This window comes from Numida meleagris, chromosome 11, assembly GCF_002078875.1.
Source record: "Numida meleagris isolate 19003 breed g44 Domestic line chromosome 11, NumMel1.0, whole genome shotgun sequence".
In the NCBI taxonomy this organism is placed as follows: domain Eukaryota; kingdom Metazoa; phylum Chordata; class Aves; order Galliformes; family Numididae; genus Numida; species Numida meleagris.
This window is the reverse complement of record NC_034419.1, coordinates 6,845,831-6,870,615: the sequence shown is the minus strand read 5'-3', so window position 1 is coordinate 6,870,615 and position 24,785 is coordinate 6,845,831. Positions and strand designations below refer to the sequence as shown.

Here is a 24,785-nt window from a genome sequence, read left to right as displayed (position 1 = left end):
GCAGACTTGCTGATGATGTAATGTATTTAGCTTGTTTCCTTTTTCCCCACTTAAACTGGTCAGGACAAGATTTAGCAGCATTTCTCGAAGTTGATGAGTGAGCCCCAAGATAGGGAGGCAGTCAAAGGGTCTTTTGTCCCCCAAGGCCTCTGCCACGGTCACTCTGAAGTGAAAATTCCAGTTTTCTCTCAGCATCCAGCAAAAAGGATGCTGTCAGAAAAAGCTACAGCCTAGTTGAGCAGAGGTGGTGGAGAGCATACCCACACACCTGTCTGTCTTCAGGGTGGCTCTTTGCATGGCTCTCCACATAAGCCACATATGTCTGTATGAACCAACATGGGTTTACAGGCTACCATACGTAATGCTGGAATGTCCTGATCCCAAATATTGCCTCTGTCTTCAGAAATGAAAGAATGCGTGACTTCTTGGGCAGAATATATATATGAATTTGGTTTTTGAAAGTTCTTATTTTGATGTGACATATTGAATTACCCATAAGGTATTCAGAAAAGTGGGGCAAAGGATAAAGATCCTAGAGTTTATCACACTCATTTATGCCAGCGTTTTCAAAAGTTTTCTTGAAGTTTACTAGACACTTGGCAAACCAGTATTTTTTTTATGTCAGCTCATATTTGTGACTCAAAGAAGAACCACAATCACAGAATCAGAACTGCAGGTGTTGGAGGAGACCTCTGGAGGTCATCTAGTCCTACACCCTTGCAAAAACCTATTCCCTAGAACAAGTTGCAGAGGAAAGAAAAATAAAATCAGAAACTGCATAATATTCCAGTCTAACTAATTATAGCATAACTTCTGCTGTACAGATCAGTGTGTGTCAGTTTTGGAGGTGTCGAGTATCTGCATTTTCTGAAAAAGGTCCCTTTAGTAACTCTCTGCCACACTGCAAAATAAGAGTTCAGAAAAGCATTCACAAAATAACATACCTAGATTTTATTACCACTGTGACCCAGCACAGCCTCTCCTCACCAGCAAAATTTTGGTCTTATACGTCATTCTCTAAGTATTTCAAAATATTTTACAAGGTTGAATGGATTAAGTCTCTATTCCTCCTTTTCAGTGTAAGTCAAAAATCCCAATTTTATGCGGAGGTAGGGTGAGGCAATAAGAGATGAAATGAGTGAAGTCTCAGTTAATATTCTGACTTTCCTCCATCTGCCATTATCTGCTCTGGAATATAACGATGATAAAGCAAAATAAAGCAACAAGTTTACTTAGATCTTCCTCCATAAATTTTCTTGTGGCTTTCTGCTTTTTGACCAGAAGAATGTTGCCAACAAACATTCCTGAAAAACAAAAGAATCATGGAATCATTTGAGTTGGAAGGGATCTTTGAAGGTCATCCAGTCCAGATCGTCCTTCAGTCAAAATCAGACTTGATCCAGAAAATGCTGTTATCACCTATTTTGCAGTTCTGGTACTCAGAAGCTTCTTCTGATGACCATCTACCTTCTTTAATTAAACCTGACTTAAAGAAATACTTGCACTACTGTTCTTATAGAGATTGTCTCTCAAAAGACTATTAACGATGAAATGGTGCTAGCTGTCAGCTCAGGAGAACTGGTGTTAGACCCAGGCACATAGACAATGTGGATGTGCACCTTCTGCAGGCAGCAAAATCTTGGCAGACCAAGGAAAATAAAAGAGACACAGTGGTCTAAAGAATCTGGGCAGTATCTCACGGCAGGCAGCCGCTTTCTGGGGCAGCACATGAGAATGCCACAGCTCAAGGGATTCTCCAAGTCATACCCCAAGGATGTGAGAGGTGGGTGCACAGTACTGTCACGTGTGGAACGCAGAAAAGGAAATGAGACAAACGTAGGGATGGTGGGCAGTAATCTCTTCTCCAAGAATCAACATAATTTCCAGATGGTAAAGCAAAGGAAAATTGGATGATTTCTGAGTAAGCAGCTGAATTCTTGAGGAATAAGGATTCTTATTTGATAATCATAAGAGAGAATGAGAGAAATACAAATCTTATGGTGATACAGAAGCACAAGAGATCAAATTAAAGTTTGAAAGGGACCTCTGGGGATTGTCAAGTCCAACCCCGTGCTAAAGCAGGTTCCCTATAGTATGTTGCACAGGAAACAAGTCAGTCCATGTCCATGCTTTTAGCATCCCTCTGCACATACACCTTGTTTTACCTTTTCTAACGTATACCTATCATATTTATCATGTTCAAATTAATACAGCATAAATCTTATCTAGAATGGGGAGGTATACGATGGAGCTAAAGGGATTACAGCTCACCCCTTCCTTAACAATTCCTGATCACATGGTAGAGTAAGTGTCACACGCTCACATCCATACAGTAATTGCATCCAGCTGAAACCAGGCAGACATTGTCCAAGTGACTTCTCAGAGGCCAAATCCAAGCCCAGTATAAATAAACAGGATATATTCAAGATGAAAGGCCTTCTGTCATTTTAGATTTAATCTGAAAGGCCTCTTTAAAACTTGGCTCTGCATTCAGTGGAATCAATGGGAAACTCCATGGGATCGTTACTTTCATTGCTGCAATGTCAGCTGCACGCTGACAGAGAGTAGGCATTCAGCACTGATTCATCTCCAGTGCATGCATGATTTGTATTGGTCGGCACCCATACACAGAGGGCTGCAGACTTCCTGCCTCAAGTCTTAAATGTTAATCAACAAATATTTTCTCAATATGAGCTACATTACTCACACTTCATGCTTCTCTCTCCCCCCTTGCAATACAGATTGCCATATTTCTTCCACCTTAGTGAATACCGACCTTATCTCAGCCAGACACATAGAAAATAAGGTGTCATATATAAAGTGTCATATGGCTGCTCACAGGGTACAAAGCCAGCAGCAGTGCTGCAGTGACACTGCAGCATCGAACACCTTGCTAATGGTATTTTTCCTCCACAATCCTTGAAGTTTTGTTCACATCTAAAATGAAGCAGGTATCCTCCAGTGAGGAGCCCTTCCACCCCACCAAACAACTCACTTCACTGCACAACTTCTAAGTCATAAACCACTTGACTAATCCCACTGCTCAGCACAGGATAAAAAGAGAAAATAGCATTAAAGATTTAAAGTAAAGAATACAGCAAACTCAAATGATAGCTGTACCATTCACGTCATTACAGCTAAGGGTTTGTCAGCACTTTCATTATAATGCTTATTCCTCTGCTGTCACTCCAGGCTAAAATTTGGCAGAGCATAAATCTTAGAGCACAGACAGACACAATAAGAACGCAGTGAAAAGGAAAGCAAAGGCTTCAAGGACAGCATCCACAGATACCTCACATGTCAAGAGCAAACAGCATCTTACAAAGGATGATTCGATGATTCAAGAAGTTAAGTTGGGAGAACGATATCTTCTCTCATTAAGATGGTGTCACAGAGAGGGAATGGCACTGAAAACTCAGTGAGATGTATTGTTATGAATCTACTATGAAGGGCTTAGCAGATCCAGAAGGCTAAGTGTTAATATGGAAATTTAAGTTAAATCTGTGCTACAGTACAACAGAAATAAGCTTGAAAAGGAGGCAGACCACAGGCAAATATTACAACTGTGATACACAGGAGGAACTGAACTAGACTAAAATTAAGTAGCATTGGTGTATTAGTTTTGACTTGGAAAATGCCATAACAAGCTAATCTGAGAGCAGTCTTGGTGTCGCCTCGGGTGGGAGGCTGGGCCAGGTGACCTCCTGCATCTGCTTCCAACCCAAGATTCTGCTCCCATGTATCAGGTGGTGACAAGGTCACAGAAGGTAAGGACCACTTCTTGTAGTTACAAAACTCACTAATGCTAGGTTGAAGTGTGTGTAGAACCACAGTCCTAGTTATTTTTTAAATTTATTTTAAGATTTTAACAAATTTGGTTTCTTACACAGAAAACAGTAAGGATAGCAAAGAAGCAGTTATTGCAACACAGACGTGGTGCATCAGAAGGATTACTTACTCTAAAACTTTGTCAGTCAGTGCTGCAGGACTCAGCACAAGTCATTTAATTCTGCTTCAGCATCAATGAAAATGATTCTTATTTTTAAAAAGCACTTAGAGATGAACAATGGTATCTATGAAACATAAGATTGCTATTACTATCTCAGTAAAATTTTATGAGTTTGAGGACTTCCAGTAAGTCAAATCAGAATTAGCTACAAAAAAGACCTTAAGATAACAATTATTTAGGTCACCTGGACCCATTGATTTTGTTAGACTAGCTTTTTCCTTGACTTCAGAAACGAGTGCAGGTTTGTGAAGCTCTCGAAGATGGGCAGCTCTGTATCTTTCATAATGTTTGTTTGTGTGAGAAAGTCTACCTCATCATACTTAAAGCAATCCAACAACTGAATAAGGAAAAATTAAATTTGGCATATCATCTGAGAATTCTGATGGTTGTAAGAGACAAGAAATCAAAAGCAATATTAAAACAACAGCAGTTTAACTTATTAGCAGAGGAGTTTGCAATTCTGTTGTTTATGAACCACAGCTCTGCCAAATTTATTAGGACATACATTCACATTGATGCTCTTACATAATTCAGTGAAATTTAACACAGATAAGAGGTGGAAGTCCACTTCCTTGCTTGCCTGTGTTGTCAGGGAAGGGCATGCTGTTTACGTAAGATATAGGTCACATATTCAAAACCATTTTCCTGACACCCAGTCTGCTTCTTTTGTGCAAATACAGATGTATTTGAGATGCACTGATTTAGTGTTACTGTGCTAGCATAACAGATGTCACCAGCACATAGAATGAATGAACATTGCAGGGAGGACTGAGTTTCACTTTGCCAGTGTGCTATCTGTCAGCAGTTCTGACGCAAGACATTATTTAGTCCTTTTGATTAATCTGCTGCTTTTGTTTAACATTACCTAGTTAATAATGAGCTACACTCCTGGGATTAATAAAAGATAGTAAGTCAAAGCATTATGCAGAATTAACAGGGGAGCGGCCTGGTTTTCCTAAATCTGAGGTTCTCATTTGAATCTAACGGGACCCCAGAATGCTGAGTGTTGTCTTTATCTTGTATATCCACACCACCTCCTGAATCAAAAGCAAATGTTTCCTGGTTCTCTGCCAAGCCTAGCCCAATCTTTCTGTGTTGCTGAAGCCACAGCTAACAGGAGAAGCAAGGTTAAGTGGGATTTAGCATTCTTCGACTTTGCGCTGATTTCTTATACAAGGATAAATCTAACTTAATAAAGTGTAAGAAAAAGAGAAAATGGGTCAAAATCGAAAGCCTTCTAAGCAACATTTACATGGGTGACCACATTTATCCACTGAATAGGCATGAGGAGCAAAAAAGAGTAAAAAACCTTACCCACAAGAAAAAAGGAAATAGCTGCAAGATAAAATGCAAAGGGTGTCTTCTGCTGTCATATAAGTTAAGGACCACTGAGGCTCAGCAGCACTCTTACGTTTTGTCAGACCTCAGGCAGTAGAGAAAGGAAAGCATGGTACTCTTAAATATCAATGTATATGTTAACATAGGAAGAGGATGAATCAGGTGGAAAACAAATTATAAGCTCTTCAAGAGTAGGCATTAAAACACTGAGCTATGAAAAGCACTGTAGTGATCTGTAGTAACAGCCCAAACATTACAGTCTAAAAATGTTACAGAAGTGTTTACATAACCGGCTCTAAGGACCTAATCCAATGCTCGTGGACTTCAGTGAGACTGAAAATCTTGATGCAACTTTTTTTCTTTAAATAATCCCTTCGAACTGTAAGAAGAGTTCTGTGCAATGCATTAGGAGAACAAGGGCTTTCCACCAGTAAAAATTCCAGAACAACCATTAGTTTTTGATGTGTCTCAGAAGGTTAATTAACATTAAGGTGAGAAGAAATGTGACTTTCTGGTCTCAATTTCCCTTGATTTTAAACAAGGTGTTACTGATAGAGAGTACTTGTGAACTACACATTTTTTCTCAGCTGACAGCTCTCATTCTATAATAGAGAAGACCAAAAAAGGAAACACTCTACTCACGGTAGTAAAGATACAGGTCCTGCTCTAGAGAAATCTGTGGCAAAACCCTGTGTGGTTAGAGGAATAAGTTACCCCTCCTATGGAAATTCTGACATTTTGAAATTTCATCCCAAGTGCGTAAAAAAATACTGAAACCTGGGGGTTCTGAGGCCCCAAACACAAGAAGGACATGGACTTCTTGAAGAGGATCCAGAGGAGGGCCACGAAGACAATCGAAGGGCTGGAGCACCTCCCCTGAGAAGAAAGGTTGAGAGAGTTGTTCTTGTTTAGCTTGGAGAAGAGAATGCTCCAGGGAGATCTCATTGAGGCCTTCCAGTACATGAGGGGAGCTTACAAGCAGGAGTGGAAATGAATTTTTACACAATCTGATAGCGATAGGACAAGATGGAATGGCTTTAAACTAAGAGAGGGGACATTTAGGTTAGATGTTAGGAGAAAATTCTCCTCTCAGAGCATTGAGAAATGAAAATGTAAATCATTTTAACAAGAGTGGAGGCTTTTATTCTTCTATGTCCCATAGCAGGAATTACAATAATATATATTTAAACTAGAGTTACCAAGCTAGCTTCCCAGTTTTATTTTTCAGTTGTTTGCTCACTACTTTGCAAAAGTGGCTCTTCAAATTTGTCTTCTGCACCATATAAAATTACTCAGCATGCAGAGCTATGGAGTTAATCCTTATTTTTCCTGCAGAAAGACTGAACTGCAACAGAGGAACTACAATGCTGTGCAGAATAACATTTTAGCACTGACAGGTCAGTTTTACAGGAACCAGTTAGCGTTATCCCAGCATTAAAACCGACCATTGGCATTACTCATTAAGACATTAAGGAAATACCTGTGCTTACCTTTTCACACTAACATACCTCAGTTATGCTGCAAGGATTGGTGCTCCTAGAAGAACCGAGTTGGATCTAACCACTGAATCAACTGACCTTTCATTTGCACAATTTGTCCAGCTGTACATTATATCAACTGTACACTGCATTATAAACAGCAAATCATCTGCAGAGTAACAGCATTTGTGTTTTTTGAATTGCTGAGAAGAACGACTGTGGCACACAGCCTCTCTTTTCAAAAAAGCATCTGTCTCTACCCTGCAGGAAAGAGAAAGGAGCTTGGGCTTCTGGATTCCAAGGTGTTCGGCAAAGAGATAAAGAGCTGACACACTTCAAATGCTGCTGTAACACACACCTCCTTGCACTCACCAGTGGATTTTCTGTTAATAAAACAAAAAAAGGGAATTGTGGGGGATGGGAGCAGGATGCTGCGACTCATGCTCACAGAACAATGTGCTGATTCCAGACCATATGTACTGAATTCTCCCCCAGAAAATGAAAGAACAGCTATTGAGTCCATCTGGTTCCCACACAGCAGAATAAAGCCTCCTCTGCTCCGAGCACACGGCCAAGCACATGCATGTGGTTTAACTTCACCTTATCTTTGTGCATTTCCCAGAAAGCTTGTCTTATCCACCTGACAGCTACCAAGTGATCTGGGCAGAGCCCAGCACCCTGGCTGAGCCTATGGCATGTTAATGGACAGCCACACCGCAAAAGATGTGACAGGGGAGGCGAGCATGAGGTTTATCAAGATTTCCTCTGTGCCACTCCGTAAACATCAGCACTTAGCAGGCTGATTCTCCTATCTGAACAGCCTCACCAAGGCTGTGATGGTAATTCCTACTTGAAATGTTATGCTGCGTTTCTGAGCAGGCCAAGAAGGCATTAACTGCAGAAGAAAAGGGTAATCAATCTGCTCTGAACACCTCATCCTCACTTGAGGAAGAACTAGATCCAGGAGAAAGGTGCGACAAAAAGCTTGGTAAAGCAATTGAAAATATGTGACTTGCATTTCCTTACATCTCTTTTTCCCCCACTAACTATACAAAGTAATTAGCACTTTCCTATGAAATACTACTGGGACTGCCTGAATGGGCTTGTAGTTATTTAATAAATTACTCAGCAGAGGAGTGAATTTAGCCAGGAATCCACTGGTGAGGAGACTGCTAATTAAACAATACCCACACAGGCAGCAATTATCCTTCTCCTCCCAAACAAAAAAAACATCTATTCCAAATACATACCCAAAGAGAATTGAGAGCTCTGAAACACACATCTCTTCCACTAGAAAATGATTTAGAATGGAGGAGCAGTTAACCCAAAGATCTCAAATTATATGAAGTAAATGCTAAACAGGGTAAAGAATCTGTGTTTTATGAAGGGGTGAACTGGCTTCAGACATAAGTTTCCAACTGGGACCAGATTGTCAATGCCTTTATTCACTCTGCAGGAGTAGTTATTCACACAAACACTTGCAGCAAAGCCAGGGAAACAAATTCATGTGAGCGTGTAGTCACAACTGTGAGCATGAAGCCCTCCATCTGACCTTCAAAACCAACAGAATTTATCAGTAGTTTTATGGAAAATACTACAGAGGTGTTGGGGGTTGCTTTTATTCTTCATAAATTTGATCTCACTGTCATTTCATATCAATTTCCATAGGACTAAACTAACTGGTTTCATTTTTAATTCATGGAGTTTTCTTCCTGAGACATTCTTTCTGAGCCAGCTTACAGGTTGGTGTTTCAGCAATGGGTTTCTAGCAAACAGGCTGCTGGCACGTTTGTTTTGGACCATCCGGCCACACAGCAGACATCCAGCAGCCATCTGGGGCTGAGGGGCTCCCAGTCTCCTGCACAAAGACCAGGAGGCATCCTAAAAGATGAAGGGAATGTAAAGGTGGCCCAGGGACTCTGTGTTGAGTATGAATCAAAGGGAAAGAGTGTCCCATCATCAGCCCCATCAGCTCACCATCCTCACTTGAGTGACCCATAGAGAAACAACACATTTAGAAATGCTCAACACAGAGCTGCTCTGTTTGCAAGAGTTTTGACTCACATACAAAGGTCAAAAAAGAAGAGGTACAATTGGTGACTAAGGGAAAACTTCAAAAGCACAAATAAGATTTAAGCGCCAGGCTGCAATAAGCAGCTACAGCTAATATCTGAAACCAGAATACAGTCCTTGAACAAGAAACAGTTTGGCACCCAAAGACCAGCAGCAATCAGGCTAAATGCCAAAGGTCAAGAGCATGAGCTAGAAATCAAGATACAAGTCAAAGGTTAGGACTGAAATAGGCCCTGGATGCAAGCTGATGGCCACAAAAAGAGCCTTTTCAGAAAGCCACACACCTCAGCTACTGACAAGGCAGAAAACACATTTCAAAGCTCCCTTACTGCTGCTACCAGTGATCACTCACAGCATGCCCACAGAGGCCAGCTGCAGCATCCAGCAGCCCCATGGAGCTAGGCTAGGCCATTGGGAAGTAGAGCCGGGCTGGGAGAAGCTGCCTGGGTACAGAGGTCCAGGGAAGCCTCACTGCCACACAAAGGCCAGCTGAGCTCTTGCTGGACAAATCAGTTATGGATATTATGTGAAGTTCCTTTCTTCCTGCAAGCTTGGTGGAAATGGAAGAAAAAGGCATTCCCAAAGGAAATGAGAAAAACTCGGGCCACAAAGAAAAGCCTCACAAATTCATGAGCTAACAGAAGACCTTGAGTTGTCTTTTTCCTCTATTACCTCTTTACCAAAGATAAAATACATGTATACACAAGCCCTGCTGCCACTGTCATCCTTAGACTAAGTACAAATCAGCAAGATATTCTCTTTTGATAATTTCACAGGGTTAACCTTTTCTTGTACCAGATTGCTTTTCAATGAGAAACAAAAAAATCAAAATCAGCCTTTTTACATATAAATTAAAACCATCGATGTGTCTTGATGTCCCATTACATGCATCATTAGTATATCCTCTGGAGAACACTTGACAGCTTTGGGAGCTTTTCAAGAACTGCTACGATATTGCTTAAGTAATTGAAAACTACAATTAAGAGATTTTTCAAATAACAGTCTCAGTAAACAGTTTGCAAATAGCCCATAGACTAGGATATTTTTTGCAAACACTAATATTAAATTCTGAATAGAAATGCAAATAAAAAAATCAACTTAAGGAGGTAGAATATTTTTTTCTTGCTTTCTGATTTTTTCCTTGAGGGTATAGAGAACGAAAGGGAATTGGAGTAAGTTTAATAAGTGCCTCTGCTGACACTATGGTAATAGATGAAATACTTTAATACAGTTACCTTATACTTTTTTTCCCTCTTCATTTGTTTGACAAAGTGCCCTCACACTGGCAGCCAAACCCACCCGGTAAAGTCAGTGTTTCAGCTACCAGCTTTCACGTGCAGCAAATTTCACTTAATAGGCACCTCCTTGTTTGAAAACGAAAGAATTCCTACCCTTAAATGCCTCAGAACTTGGCATGGTGCCACTAAGCTGTGGGGAGAGAGCACTTTGCGGAGCTGTGACCATTAAACAAGCACCACAATGTAGGCTAGGGCCACAGAAACAAATATCTGAAGTAGAACATAAGTACAAAACCTGATATTACACAGTAATATTTGGGAGATTTTCTGAAGAAGCAAGATCATGGCTGTTAAGCATTTCCCACGACTGCTTGTAAGCCAACAGCGCTGGCTAACCCTCATGTCGCAGAAGCTCATGACTCACTCAGTGGCCTTCAAGGGCTAAATCTCAAAGGTTTGCACAGCATGCTTGGCCAGCTCCCCATTACACCTAGAATTTACATCTGAGTCCAAAAAAGCCCAAGAAAAATAACCAAAACAGACTCTAATGGGAAGATTTTATAAAAAATAGATGCCCAAGGTATTATCTAAGTCAAATATGCCCCTTCTCTGACAAATACATTCTAAAAACACTGCTGTATTCATAAGCTAAGATATCCTCCAGCAGCCTGACTGTCCCTGCTACTCTCATGCAGACACTCTTGCTAATGAGAATTAAAACAAATGTCAGATGAAGCAGCCTGCCTTGCCCTCTGGCTGGTCCCATGCTGCCCGCCACGTGCCACAGGTACATCAGCAGCTCTCCACTCCTGCTTCAGCTTACCTCCTAGACAAAACCAGTCATGAATTATTCAGATGACAAGCCCATCATGAAAACGGAGCTGATTGGAATTTTTCTGAATCTGGAAAAAAATCAAATATACCCTGTATGCTAGTTTTATCAGAGTGGAAACATTTTATGGAGGTAAATGTAACTTGCAAAATGTAGAACAAAAAATAAGTAGCAGACTATGGTCATTCCATTGCTGTTCAGCACTGCTGGAATTCATTTCTCTCAGTTGGCAGGCCTCTTTTGTAATACTGGTGCAAGCCTTCCTGAAAACACCCCATCCCTGCCTGACCAACATCTCACGCACAAGCACACAGCAGTACAGGAAAGCACAGTAAGCCTGACCTACCCAGCTGCCACCAGCCAGATTCCACTGATGGGCAGAGGGGCTGGGTGGTGCTGCAAGCACTGGGTTCAGATCCCCAGAACTGCCAAGCTGGGCTGGACTGGCCAGCTCTGGGATGTACCAGTGCCAGAAAGCAAGAGACAGAGGGCTCTTGGCTATTTTTACATGTGTGCATTATTTACACTGCAACTATTCAAGTCTGTTAAATTTGTTTCAAAAACATGTAACTAATACAGACTTTGGAAGAGACAACGATTTTGAAAATGAAAAGTAATCATAGTTAACAGTGAGAATATTGAAAGAGCCAGTTAGAGCCTGTCATATATACTGGTACTCTGGAGGTGTTTAAATAACTGCTGGTGATTATTACAATTTATTGAAGAGATGCTTATCAGCTCTTCAATCACTTGCCTTACAAAATGCATCACCCCTACGCAAGCTCACTGGATTCATCATTTCAGTACACTAAATTCACAAAATAAAAGTAATTTTTTCTGTGAAATACTGCTGGGGAAAAATTACTGCATGAATGCAGCGGATGGCTTCAACGCACAATGTGTTCGTTCTTTTTCCTTAGAAAATGTACCAAAGTAAGCAATCTAATTTGACTAATTTCTAAAGCTACGATCATTTTCAAAATGAAAACTCAGTAAATCTGTACCCAGCATTTTGTAAGCAGTATTTTACTAGTTGACTGCCACTTTTACACACACGTAACTGCACACATTCCACTTGAAACTGAAGAAGTTGTTACTGCTTCTGTTCTTAAATAATTCACTACTATCTGATCACTCATTTTATAATGCCAGAGCCAAGGGATATGTGGCCCCAAGCCTAAAGGCTGCAATTGCACTCCCTCTACAGGCCTTAGTTTCATGCCCAAAGCTCTGTGCCAGGACTGGGTTGCTACTTCCCACAGTGCTGGGTGTTACAGGGCAGTGGGGCACTGAGGAAACCCACCCTGGAGCAAAGTGACTGAAAGCACTGAAATCACTCCTTTGGTCCTGCCACAGCATTAGGATCACAGCAGGTCAGCAGCTGCTGTTCTCACCTTCACACTAGGCCTTGGGATACACCAGGAACGCACCAGCCCTTCCCTGAATGAAGGAAACATCTCCCTAACACCTACAGTTCACATTACTCTTCAAAAAAAGTAGTTCAGTGAAATACATAGCGATGGATAAAGTCATTATACTCATTCTCTGTTGAGAAAACTAAAGCACCAAGAGCTGAATTGGTTTAATAATGTACAAAATGACACTACTGTTCCCCAAACACAGGTTAGGGGATTCCCATTCCTCTGACACCGGACAATCTAACTTGCATCAAAACAAGCCAAAAATCACCAGGCTGTTTTATAAAATAAAACAGTCTCACCTGAAGAGCTCTAACAGCTGTTATACTGCATATTCTTTACTAGTACTGTACCACATCAAGAAAAACCTATTGATAAATAGCCTTTGCTTATAAAAAAATTATCTAACCAATTTGAAAGCCAATGACTCTGATATGTGCATACTTTGTAAGATGACCAGATAAAAGAATGTTGAGAAAGAACTTCAGATATGCTATTTTACAGCAATGCTTCTGAGATTGAAAAGAATGTAAACCCACACTTTAAGATCTGTGTGATAATCTCAGTTTTGAAAGGGCTAGACACAAAGATATTCAAAGTGGTTCGGAAACCTTGAAAAATACAAAAGGATATTTAAAAGAAAATAAAAATATAAGCACATAAAAATGCCATAAAACAGACAGAGCATAATTAGAGTCAATTGCTCAATAAATAAAAATGTTAAATAGAGTTTAACAACTGACATTGTTCGACTAAAGTATTTTGCTCAAGGCTTAAGACATCTACTACTGATGTACAATTATTCTTGCTGTATTTCTCAGTCCCACACAAAGCAGAATCTTGCCAAACTAATTGTCAGTTTTTGATCTGCGCAGTCTGTGATGTGTGCAAGAAAACTAAGGAGAAGAGGCTACTCTGAGCCTTCTAAAAGTAATTGCATATTGTTTTCCATAATGTTATTATATCAATAGAACAGAAACTGCATGTAAAATGAAATGAGCAATTGAGATTCCCTGATGGTGCACCTTTGCTTCTGCAATATCTTAGTCCAATTGCTAATTTGCCCCCGTGGGGATTTGCAATAGAGTTCATATTCATTAATGAAATTAGTACAGTTCTAATACATTCAGCAGCAAGCTCTGCATCTCCTGTTGCATAAAATATGACAAAACTGGCTTAAGACGCATGTTCAAAGCCCTATATATTATATTGAGCATATAAATCTATAAAAAAAGACTGTATACCCACTTTGAATGTACTAACATACACTGTGATTGCTGAAAGGTTGGTATTCAAATGTAAAATGTGTTTAAGTTTTTGGACAAATTTAGCCTGGAGGAAGAGATTACTAGATATTAATGTGAAGTAAAGAGTACCAGGAATAACATTTTCTCTCTAGTTCTGATTTGTGTCAATGACAAAATTTTCCTTTTACTCTGTTCACTGACAGATTACAACTAAAGGTGAAAGTGATAAGTTTTCTGAGCCAAGACTCCATGCTCTAGTTAAAAAAAAGAGTTTTAGCCACCTAATCTCAATACCTACCTTTGTCAGAGAGGAGCTGTCACATTTTTGATGCAAATTCCAGCAATTTACATGTTTCAAGCTGGCAGGCAGACAGCGTCTTCCTAGAAAAAAATTGCCACCCTTGAACAATCCCCTGTGAAATGGCAAACCAGGCTAGAAAGATAGAGGAGATTGGATTACCTGTCTGCACCAGATCATTGTTTCTAGGAGATAATCCATAAATGATTAATCCTTCTAATGTTCTTGAGCAATGTAAGGAGGGCTGCCTGTGACCTATTTCAACCTGTTATACTGTTGTTGTAGGAACAGTTTCACTGTAAAAAAAACAAAACTATTTTCATTCTCTTAATTTTATTGAATTTTAAGTGTAATAAATGGCTTCTGTATGCCTTGCAGTATTTTAGCATCTGTCATAAAGACCAAGACAGTTAGTGATCATCATGTCCAAAATGGCAGTGAACTCACTGATTACTTTTCTTTTTCCACTTGTGCTTTATTATTTTGATACTTCAGGGTTGTTTTTCATGATTCCTGCTTCAGATTTTTTAGAACATTTTGCCAATGGTTCGAGAAGGAAGAAAGGAAAAAAGAAAGCGTCATCCATTTCTGTCACAGAATCATGACTGCAGCTATCACATGACAAAATGAAGCTAAAGTAATTCATAGTTAAAATCAGATTTCAGTACTGCAAGATCTGAGAAACTCAGACACTTCATAAAATTGTTTCATATTATCCCTGTTTAAGGTACAGCATAAAGCAACTAAAACTACAGCTGGATAAGTCTGCAGTTCCAGAGCTATTCTCCCGCACCTTGCCTCTTTAAAGTGACAACAGTCCAAAAACAGGAGTAGATTTACTCATCAAGCAATAGATAAGTAGATTTTAATTGTTTAGATTATCACTGTCCTGTATCCATTCATACTGTACTACAGATGTAGTCACAAACAGAGAGTCCTGTTGACAAATCCCAGGCCAAAAACTGCCTTTTTTGGCATGGAGAATTGTAGATATATTTGGGCAGCTTATTTCATTGAACTGACATAAGCAGTTGATTGGCAGAGGGGAAGGGATACAAATCTCCTGAGAAATGTGGGAGACAAATGATACAATAGCAAACAGGAATATTTAACCACAAGGCACTGCACAGATGTAAGGATTGTGCAAAGATCATTTCTGATCGATATTGTAAGCATCTGATCTTTAAAAAGAAACAACAACCTTCGTTAACATATCATATCACTTAATTCCTACTGATTAGAACTGTAAGGAACTCAACCTTATTACTCAAATTATTTCTGCTGCACTATAACCAGATTTGATTCTGTCCTTCAGCCAGTAGCTGTGGAGAACTGACTTCTGTAAAGATCTTTTATACATCAAATGACTGCCATACTCCTTTAATTTTCTCTTTCTTGTGATCCAGAAACATAACAGAATTCTTTTGTTCCTCTCACCAGGCATGTTCTCCAAGTCTTTTGCTATTCTTCTGGGCTTTTTTTTTTTTAAAATTCAGAATATAATGAACTGACAGCTTCATCAAAAAATTAGTTACTAAGAATTCAAGGAAAATACATAAGCTGTACTTCTGTGGTATTTTATCTGGATGACAATCAGCAAGTGTTTTTACAAGTTTAGTGTTGTAACCAAGGGAAGAAGAACAAAAGGAAACTGATTTGGTGACCAAGAGATTCTGCAGTTTGTAGGCAAAGAAATGCTGCTACTCTATAACTCCGTAATGTGCAATCATTTAGAAAACTTTCCTCTAAGGTTGGAAGAAGATTTTTCACAACTAAGAATAAACATCCCTTACCATAAATTTTCAAGATGCCTGTTTCTGTGCTAATTCTCAAAAAGCATGAGTTTTACAGATGTCATTCACAAAGAGATAGATCTTTATCTCCAAATGCAGTAGTGTTCAGTTATCCTACATCAGGATAACACCAGAGAATCATCACATGAAGAATTATTTGTACAGTGAAGTATAGTAAGGAGTCTGAATATTAGGAACCGACAGCCTCACCAATGGCTAAGAGCAGTGTGCCTTAAAAGTAGAGCAAAGAACACAAGTGAAGTAAGCACTGTAATAAATAAGCAAATAAAAACGCTCAAGTAACATTTCTTGAGAATAAAATGATTTTTCAAACAAAACAGCATCCACAGCAAAATTCTAGCATCCTCCCCCTTTACTGCTTTAACCTCTTTAAATAGCACCTAGAAACTGCCATCTTAAACAAGAAGGGCATTAAAAACATTTGCAGGGTTGCCCAAGGAATTCAAACATAAAATAAAAGTCTGTTAAGTTATTGATTAGAGAAGTCTTCATCAGGACAATTTGCCCTAACTAGAACTAATCCCAAATAAACAAATTCTGTAGAATTACAGCCATTACCAATGAAATGTAAGGTATAAATACCAATACAATTACTAGTAATAGTAGGCAACTCTTGTTTTATTTATAAGTCAAGGAAATTAGTAAGCAAACCAATAAAAAGCCTGTGTTCTGCAAAATATCTCATGATATCAGAAACCTCTGAAATTTGTTTCAAGTGGAAAACAGTGATGGTTACAGAATAGCAGCTCTGTGAGTCACTTGGGTTTGCTGGACTCCACTGGACCATGATTCAACTTGTAGTAATATCAGAAAAGGCACTGATTGGGAATGCTTACTGTACTGCTCCATCATCTTAACAGCAGCAATATATTCTTTGCTGGCAACATTCAGTTAACAGGAGAAAAACAAAGGGATTGCCAACAGGAGAACTCTTTTTCCCTGAAGTCTGAAAGAAGCCCAAATAAGCTTTGGAAACACAAGTAATTACTTGTGGGGGGGGCGGTGGAAGGGGGAGCTGGGGGGTGACAGAGAAAAAGAATCTGTACAACTGCAAAGAGCAGAGCAGCCATCAGTGGAGAGACCCAGTCATGCTGTCACAAGCAACTGAAGGGGTATAGGAGGGTTTTTACTAATTCACCTATCTTAATATTAACATATATCAAGTAGATATAAGTACATAGGGTAATAAATAAACATGTTCCGTCCTATAAAACATCCGCTAAATAACTGAAACACAGAACATAATGTTCTCTTCATTTGTTGAAACACAAATGGAATCTGTCCTACTCACAGAGAAAACATCAAAAGGGCATTACATACATCATGCCACTTCTGTCTGGTGCAGAACAAGAATCAGATAGAGAGAAATGGATGAATTTTTCCCAGCAGTAACTGCTGCACATCTTCAGAGGAGGACAAAGAAATTTGCAATATACAATAATCAGAACAAGCCTGAATGGAGACAACAAGCATTTCAGATCGCAGAGGTCACAGCTTGAATCTAAGTATACCGTACACTTCAGTGTCCTTCAAGGTTGAGGAAGCAGATGGCAGGTCATATGACTCATTTCTGATATAAAATATATTCTTGCAAGGCAACAACAGTGAAGAAGGGCAGAGAGAATAAATCTCTCAAACACAGAACCAGAATTAACAGATGAAGGAGAAAAACAATCCTTAACAATTCCATAACTGGAAAACACTGCTCCTCACATTTCGCTTTTAATTCAAGATACAGCCAAGGAGTTTTCACAGTTGAGAAGGCGTGGCACAGCAGAAAGCCATCCTTTGTCAAGTTTTTTGTTTTAGGATACCTTTGCCTTATAGTAACCTTGTAGAAAGAAATAGATTGGTGTTTCAGATGCCATTTAAAACCATTAAAAAGTTTTCATCATTTAAGCCTTTTGAATGTTGAATGTCTTCTTTACAAGAGTTTGCTTTTAGAATTGAACTTCTTCATACTATCATTACCAAACTTGAAGTGTTACTAAATGATAACCAGACATTTCACAAGTTTTCTTTGACATCATATCAAGCATGATTCTTTGTCCTTGTCTTGCTCCAATTATCAGAGCGAGAGAAGGTTCTTGATATACGTATACATGACATGAGATTAAGAAACAATGGTTCAGATGTTGGTCCGACCAGTTTATTACAAATCCCAAGCAATCAGGGAGATGGGGAAAGGAAGACCAGCAATTATTATCAATTACTCTCTCTCCTTGCCCCTGGCCTGCAGATTTTCAGACAAAAGATTTTTTCAACTTAGACAAGTCCTGGTCAATCTGTTTTCCTCAGCAAGCTTTGAGGCTAAGGGGCAGAAAAGAATAATCTCTTAGAGCCTTTTAATGGAATTGGTTTTATGCACTTTATTAAGAGAACCAGGGAAAATCTAGGTTTTCTAGATTAGATCAGGCCTTCTCAAGGGAAAGAGGGGATGGAAAAGTTCTGGGTCTTCCTCCATGGAAGATTCTCTATAGTACATATATTGTGGGTTGTTTTTTTTTTTTTTGTCTGTTTATTTGTGTTTAAACTGGTGATAAGGTCTCGGGATTTGGTGATGACTTGCTGGAAAGAAAAACAAGGGAAATTTTTGTCTAGATTACTTGTTTTAAAAAAGACTTTTTACTTTGTACTAGAACTGTTTGACATCAAAGCAAGTAAATTAGTACTCACTCAAAAAACTTTACTCCAAAAATAAATAAGTTAGCATCCTTCTAGAACTAGCCCTTTCTACTTTTTGAAAAAAAAAGACTTTTTAATGGAGCCACGCAACAGCCAGACCCTTGCTTACGCTTCTACCTTAAACATCTGCCTTTGTGGAAGAAGACTCATGGAGCAGAGACAATAACAGAGCTTTTTTCCTAGGACACAAACAATATAGAACACAATGATTAAAAAAAAAAAAAACTACTCACCCCTTCCAATAACCAGCAACAACTCAAAAGGAGAGCAGTCCTCCCAGAGAGATAAAGCTCTCTCAGCTGCTAACCCTTAAATGAGAGAGAAGAGGGGTGGATTGAAGCTCCACCCCTTCTGGTCACTCAGGTGCGATGCTTGTGCCTGAGTTCCCCGGGGTTAGCCACACCTGGTGCTCAACCATTGGTTCCAGCTGTGACCTGGCAATTCCACTGCAGGATTGAACTGCAAAGCTAACTGTGTTAAAGTCAGAATTCTATCCATCTGGAGTAAAGAACATCACCTGTGGTAAGGGAGAGCTTATAAGAAGTTCCCTACGTTCTCAAAAGGGTTTTCATTTTTCCATATCCTACTTTAGATGGTGGAATAATTGGACAGTAGATTAGAACCACTGAGCCTGTAGCACTGACTTGCACCATGTTCTGCAGCTCCTCCTGCAGCACAGGAAACTCCTATGGCTGCAGCATGGGAGGGAACACACACTCTTCCCAATGTCCCAGGCAACAGTGAGCTTTGAAGCTTTTGTACTGCTCATGCTATTTCTCCTCCCAGCATGCCCAGATGTGGGGAGACAACTCTGCAGTAAACAGAACATCTCATCTGATGTAGTTCACCCTGGGTGTCTTTGTACAGGTGTGTAGGAGTACTGCAGGATACTCCCTTGTAACATATAGTGTCACGTGAACATGAATTTTCAATCTCTTCACTTTTTTACACAGGCCGTGTCTTTTCATCTCATGGCAGCGTGGCTAGTGCTGCCTTTATCCTTCCACTGATGGCAATTTCATCAAATGACCACACCGGATCCATTAAAAACCAGGGGGGCGGTCACGTAACAAGGTAAAAGGGAACGTTTATTTTGTTTGTGTTTTGTTCTGAGTAAGGGGATGCCCAGTTACGCCCAGCAGCCGGGGGCTGCGCAGCCAGCCCCGCGCACCACCGCGTCCTGAGCAGCGGGCTGCAAGGCCGGGGCCGGCTGGGGCCCAAGCCGCGGGCGGAACGTCAGGCGCGGAGCTCAGCGTTCCGGCCGGCGGCGGGGCCGAGCGCGCAGTGACACCGCGTGGCTGCTTCTCGCCCGCCCCCGCGGGTGGCTGCCGGGAGTCAAGATGGAGGCGGCGAGCAGAGCGGGGCAGGAGATCAGCTTGGCGGCCCTCAAGCAGCACGACCCGTACATTACCAGCATCGCCGATGTGACCGGGCAGGTAGCTCTCTACAGTTTCAGCCCGAAGGCCAACGAGTGGGTAAGTGGGGAGGGGCTCTCCCGGCAGCGGGACGAGATGGGGCCGGAGCTCCCGGTGGCCGTGCCCGCAACTCCACAGCTGCCCAATTTGGGGTGTAGGGCCTTCCCCCGGGAGGTTTCGGCTCGGGAGGCGTTTTTGCGGGAGGGGAGCTGTGCGCGTCCCGGTCCGTGCTGAGCGGCGGCGGGGCGGGGGTTGCTGCCGCTGGGCGGGCGTTTCGGTGGGTGCTCACCGTCATTTGTTGCTCACAGCCCTATTTCAGGAACGGCGGGGTTTGAGAAGTAGCATTCGTCATTGCGTTAAAGCATAGCTTTGGCCTGAGCTGTTTTTCCTTTCTGGTTTGCGTCTGGGTGCCCGTACAGCAAGGAAGAGGCACCTTTGGAGATTTTGCTTAAGACAGAAGCCCGACCCAGGGTCAGAGCATAGCTGTAGTGTGCCCCCCCGGCTTTCCCTGACCGGCCTTTTCATCACAAAGCTCAGGAGACGTAAATATGTGGAAGTTCACCCTGTTGTGCACAGCCCTGCGGCTGTGTGTGGCTCTCAGCGCTAGGGACCTGCATGCATGTGGTGGAAATTTAAAGTATGAAGCAGCTGCGGTACACAGCTGTTTTGTTCTGTCGTTGTCTGTGCTGGTACGGTAGTCATTTAAGTAACAGATGTGGAAAAACAACCTGTCTGCGGTGTGCAGATAGCAGCCGGCGTTTGAAAATAAGGAGCTGTGAGCAAGGTGTTCAGCTCTGACTGGTCAGGCTGGGTAGAAGGAAGCTGTAGAATACTATATGTCACATAAGTAAGTTAACAGCATGAAGTAAATCTTCTGGAAGTGGATTTAATTTCCTTAGTTTTACTAGGGAAAAAGCAAGTCATTGCTGAAAAGGAGGGATGGCAAACTTTTGTGGCAAGATAAGGACGCTGTAGATGATATCTGTAATTAAAATGTTGTACAGAAGCTAGCAAAAATATTCCCTAAGCGTACGTACTGTTTTTTGTAGGAGAAGACTGACATAGAAGGTACCTTGTTTGTGTACAAAAGGTAAGGGTTGTTTTGACATCTTCTTTTCTGCTCTAAGAAGAAAACAAGCCTCAGGTGGCTGCATAGTAGATTTGTTGCATACAATAACATGTTTGTCCAGCTATTAACATACGTATGTGTATTTTGAGATGGCTGAACTCTGTGCAAAGGCAAATAACCCTGTTAAAATTACTGCTCATCGTCATACTTAATAAATGCTTCATACGTATCCACACAAAAACCTAGTTTTATCAGTCTTCATTTGTTAATGCAGTAGCATTTGGTAATGAGTTTGTTAAATGCTGAGAAATCTTTGGTTTTCTAACACGTGAAGTTGATAATGAAAACAATATAGATGACAGATTATTTAATCTCTCATCACTGTATCTCTTTCATGTACTGTCTAGTTCTGTAAATAGATAATATTAGTTAAGTCACTTGGGGGTCTCTTGATTTCCTTATCAGAACAGACAGAAATTCCTAATTACTTGGGATGAAGAAAAGGAGTGGACGGGAATTATTTTTTCCGGAAGCATTGCATTGAAACTTATAGTGGATTTACGTTTTAAATTACAAATCAGAAACCTAACAATGAAATAAAGTCTGCTGTGTGTAAGATATGAATAATGCAGACATAATCAACCTGTCCCAAAAGCAGACTGTCATAAACTAGGTTGTTCCGATTATTTTATCTTGGCACTGTAAAGGGATGGAAATAACCTAGTGCTCTTAACTCTGCTTGAGTTCCAAGCTTGGCAACAGTGTAAGAAAAACAATCGAACTAAAAACTAAAGGGAAAGTTTTCCTGTGACTAGCTGATTATTTCACAAAAGCTCTCTTAGGAGCGTTAAAGAGAACCTTGTGATGGTAAGGACTGTTTGCTTCCTCCATAGCAGCTCTTGGCAGATTTTGTTGTTGGTCATTCAGTAAACATGGCCTTGTTACTATAAAAAATCTTTATACTTAATACCTAATTACGTCTGATTTTTACCATAGTATCTTTTGTTTTCTTAGCTAGTTATTTTCATTAGACATGAGTGACCTAAAACGAACTTCTTCCCCAAAGCCCTTCATCATGCTGCTGTGTTCATTATGTGGCTGCTTATGGGCACAGCTGAGTATGAGAACACAGACCTAAAACAAAACTGTTTTGAACTCCAATTGCTTGCTTGCTCAATGTTTTCTTTTTCTACCCAACGTCTAGCAAAAATGCAGATTCTAAAAATTGTTTCATGAAGTAATACAATTGTAATTATTTTAGTGACTGCTTTGAAGACGGTAGGTGAAGTCTTTATTTTCAGTGTCTCCCTTTAGGAAGAGATTTTTTACTTCTAGTTCTTCTCTGTGTAAATTTCCTGTTATTTAAACTAACGACTTTTTTATTGTCATACCTATTTACAGTAAGGCAGAAGTTACTGAGTAGTGTGATTTACTGTTTTTCTCCTCTAAAGATTAAAAAGCCTTAAAGCCATATTATGAAATGTATTGAATACACTTGAACTTTAATCCTGGCCTAGTTTGTGGTGAGATTTTGGTTTGTTTTTGAAAAGTATTTTCTTTTTTTAAGCATATCTTTGATTCAGCAGTTCAGAACTGTTAATTCTAATCATAGTTGAGTTAAGCATGGTTTTAGACTGTGATTAGTTGGCTTGCTGAGAAATGGCATGGAAGAACAAGTACCGGATATTCAGGACTACTCAAGCTTTGGTTCATAAAATAATATAGTTCTGAGGATTAATTCATAATTCTGTTTCAGAAAATTGTGTATGTTGTCCAAGATTTTAATCCTTGCTTTCATTTTAATTGAAACAATAGGTCTGCTTCTCCTTACCATGTTTTTACAATAGTGAATCGACTGAACATGCACAACCTAGTTGAACCAGTGAATAAAGACTTGGAGTTTCAGCTTCATGAACCTTTTCTTCTCTACAGAAATGCTAGCTGTGAGTATAACTTTCTTTAATCCGTATGGACTTGATATTCTGTTTTATAACCTAGACTACTTTCTGTTATTGTGATGTGTTTCAAGCATAATGTAACAGTCCAGGTTCCAATGGAATGTGATGTTTTCTGTCTGCAGTGCTAGACTTACGTAAGTAGCAGTGCAATGCATTATGATGATCACCTGCTTTCAATAAAAACGGGTTAGACTATCAAAGTTCAATATTGTTATTGTTGTATTTTTAATTAAAGGTCTCATTGGTTTAATCTAAACATGCACAGTGCTATGGCATTATTAAAGAACACTGAAGATTGATAATTTTCTTGGTGATGAGTGTTATCAGATAGTACTGAGGGCTTCAAAAGCCAAGACTGAGACTTTCTTTAATGTTCTTTTTTTGAAAGAGGAAAACTTGAATATTCATCAGTGGTTGTTTGAAGGGATTGAGAGAATTGTGCAGCTCTGGTTGATAGTTTCTTTCTCCAGAATACTGTGTGGACTCTGGAGACAGACGTCTGCTAAATTTCTTCAAATCTAGACTCCAGCAAATCGTGAGCACTGGGAGATGTATGGTAAAAAAGAAGTCATATCTTCTTGCTGTTTTTTGATTTCTAGTGTTGGCACTGGGTTATCGGTTAAGAGTTCCTGTGTTCTGTGTTCCAGTTAGGCACACAGTAAAAATCCTATTACTCCAAAAAGCTCAATCTAGAATTTAGGTTGCTTTTAGAGAGGAAATGAAGGATTGTATGTGTGTATGAAGCTCTATTGAAGGTTGGTGAAATAAAAGATATCCTACAGAGCAGAGAGCACTCGTGATATTTTATATCGTTTTGTATCCTTGATTTAGGTTAAGTTCTTCATACTAGTTTGCTGTCTGATGACAGGTTCTTACTAAATTACTTGGAGAACCTGTATACTGTCTGGATAAATTTCTTCCTTAACACAATCTCTACTGCTTATCATCTAATGTCCCCTTGAATGACAAATAGGAACGCTCTTTTGGCTGTGCTTCAGTGTACCTAATAAGAGTCAGTGTTAATCTCATCTTGTTCTTCTCCTCCGCACCACCCCCTTTTGGAAAGCACATAGGATCTATGAGAAGTAGAATAGATTCTGTTATGATACCGGATAACAGATTAAGATAGGACGTCTCTGTTTTTAATAGATTTAGCAATCCTTCTCCTGTAAGCCTCAGAGAGGAAAAAGCAGAGGAAATAATTGCAAATACGAGATTGATGACATGCGGGAGGTAGGAAGTTGCTGATTCATTTGGTGGTTGGAACTGCTGTGGAATTACCATGTTGTATGCTATTGGGAGTAACAGGATCGCTTGATGAGAGCAGTCAGAGAAGGTAGGCTCTGTGTGAGTTTGTTAGAAGTCCCTAAAGCTAATTATGTTCTTTTCTGTCATTGTGAAGAGCCCTCATTTTCCTATGGGACACTATTGTGTAAGATCTGTGAGAGGCTCATAGGAGTTAGGATAAAGATGATATCATTGCCTAGATCATATAAAGAAGGAAGGAATTTAGGCAAAGGTGTGCAAGGAGAATGACAGACTTCATAGTGGAAATAATTGTATTTTAGAGGGTATCTTTATTCCCCTTATTTTTGCCATTGTTGCTGTTACTCTGACTGAAAGACATTAGTCAGAAACGATCTGTTATTTCATCGCTGTTCTGTCTCCCAGAAGGAATGTAGCTGTGTCTAGAACCGGTCTATGCTGATTGCAAGTAGAAAATGTTAATGTAGTTAGTATTTTGTTAGTTATTTCCCTGAGTAGTACAGTGGGCAGCTAATTATTTGTGTGCTGTGTTAGTGTTTGGTTTGTTCAAGAGCAAACTTGAAAAAGTACAGAAAACTATATCTAAACTTTTTATTCCTTATTATTTCAGTGCTGCTAACTCTATTATATTCTGCATTTAGTTGCTG

General features: G+C 40.0%; 1 protein-coding gene and 1 long non-coding RNA gene across 4 annotated transcripts in view; one reads left to right on the top strand and one right to left on the bottom strand.

Moving 5' to 3' along the window:
* On the bottom strand, positions 932 to 18,835 carry LOC110404962. 2 transcript variants are annotated; one of them, XR_002442610.1, is made up of 5 exons: positions 18,664 to 18,835; positions 14,094 to 14,227; positions 13,932 to 14,014; positions 10,960 to 11,038; positions 6,492 to 7,208 (listed from the first exon to the last, which is right to left on the bottom strand). It is a non-coding gene; the product is annotated as an uncharacterized LOC110404962 (long non-coding RNA). The 2 variants fall into 2 exon arrangements; XR_002442609.1 differs by lacking the exons at positions 6,492 to 7,208; positions 10,960 to 11,038 and adding an exon at positions 932 to 1,304 and having other exon boundaries at positions 18,664 to 18,813.
* DCP1A (decapping mRNA 1A) overlaps positions 19,712 to 24,785 on the top strand; it is a 33,283-nt gene continuing 28,209 nt past the window's right edge. For both annotated transcript variants that reach the window (XM_021409206.1, XM_021409205.1), the window contains exons 1-3: positions 19,712 to 19,905; positions 20,895 to 20,935; positions 22,730 to 22,857. In XM_021409206.1, coding sequence (XP_021264881.1) covers positions 19,771 to 19,905; positions 20,895 to 20,935; positions 22,730 to 22,857 — 304 coding nt within the window. In that variant the 5' untranslated portion in view covers positions 19,712 to 19,770. The remainder of the gene's footprint in view (positions 19,906 to 20,894; positions 20,936 to 22,729; positions 22,858 to 24,785) is intronic.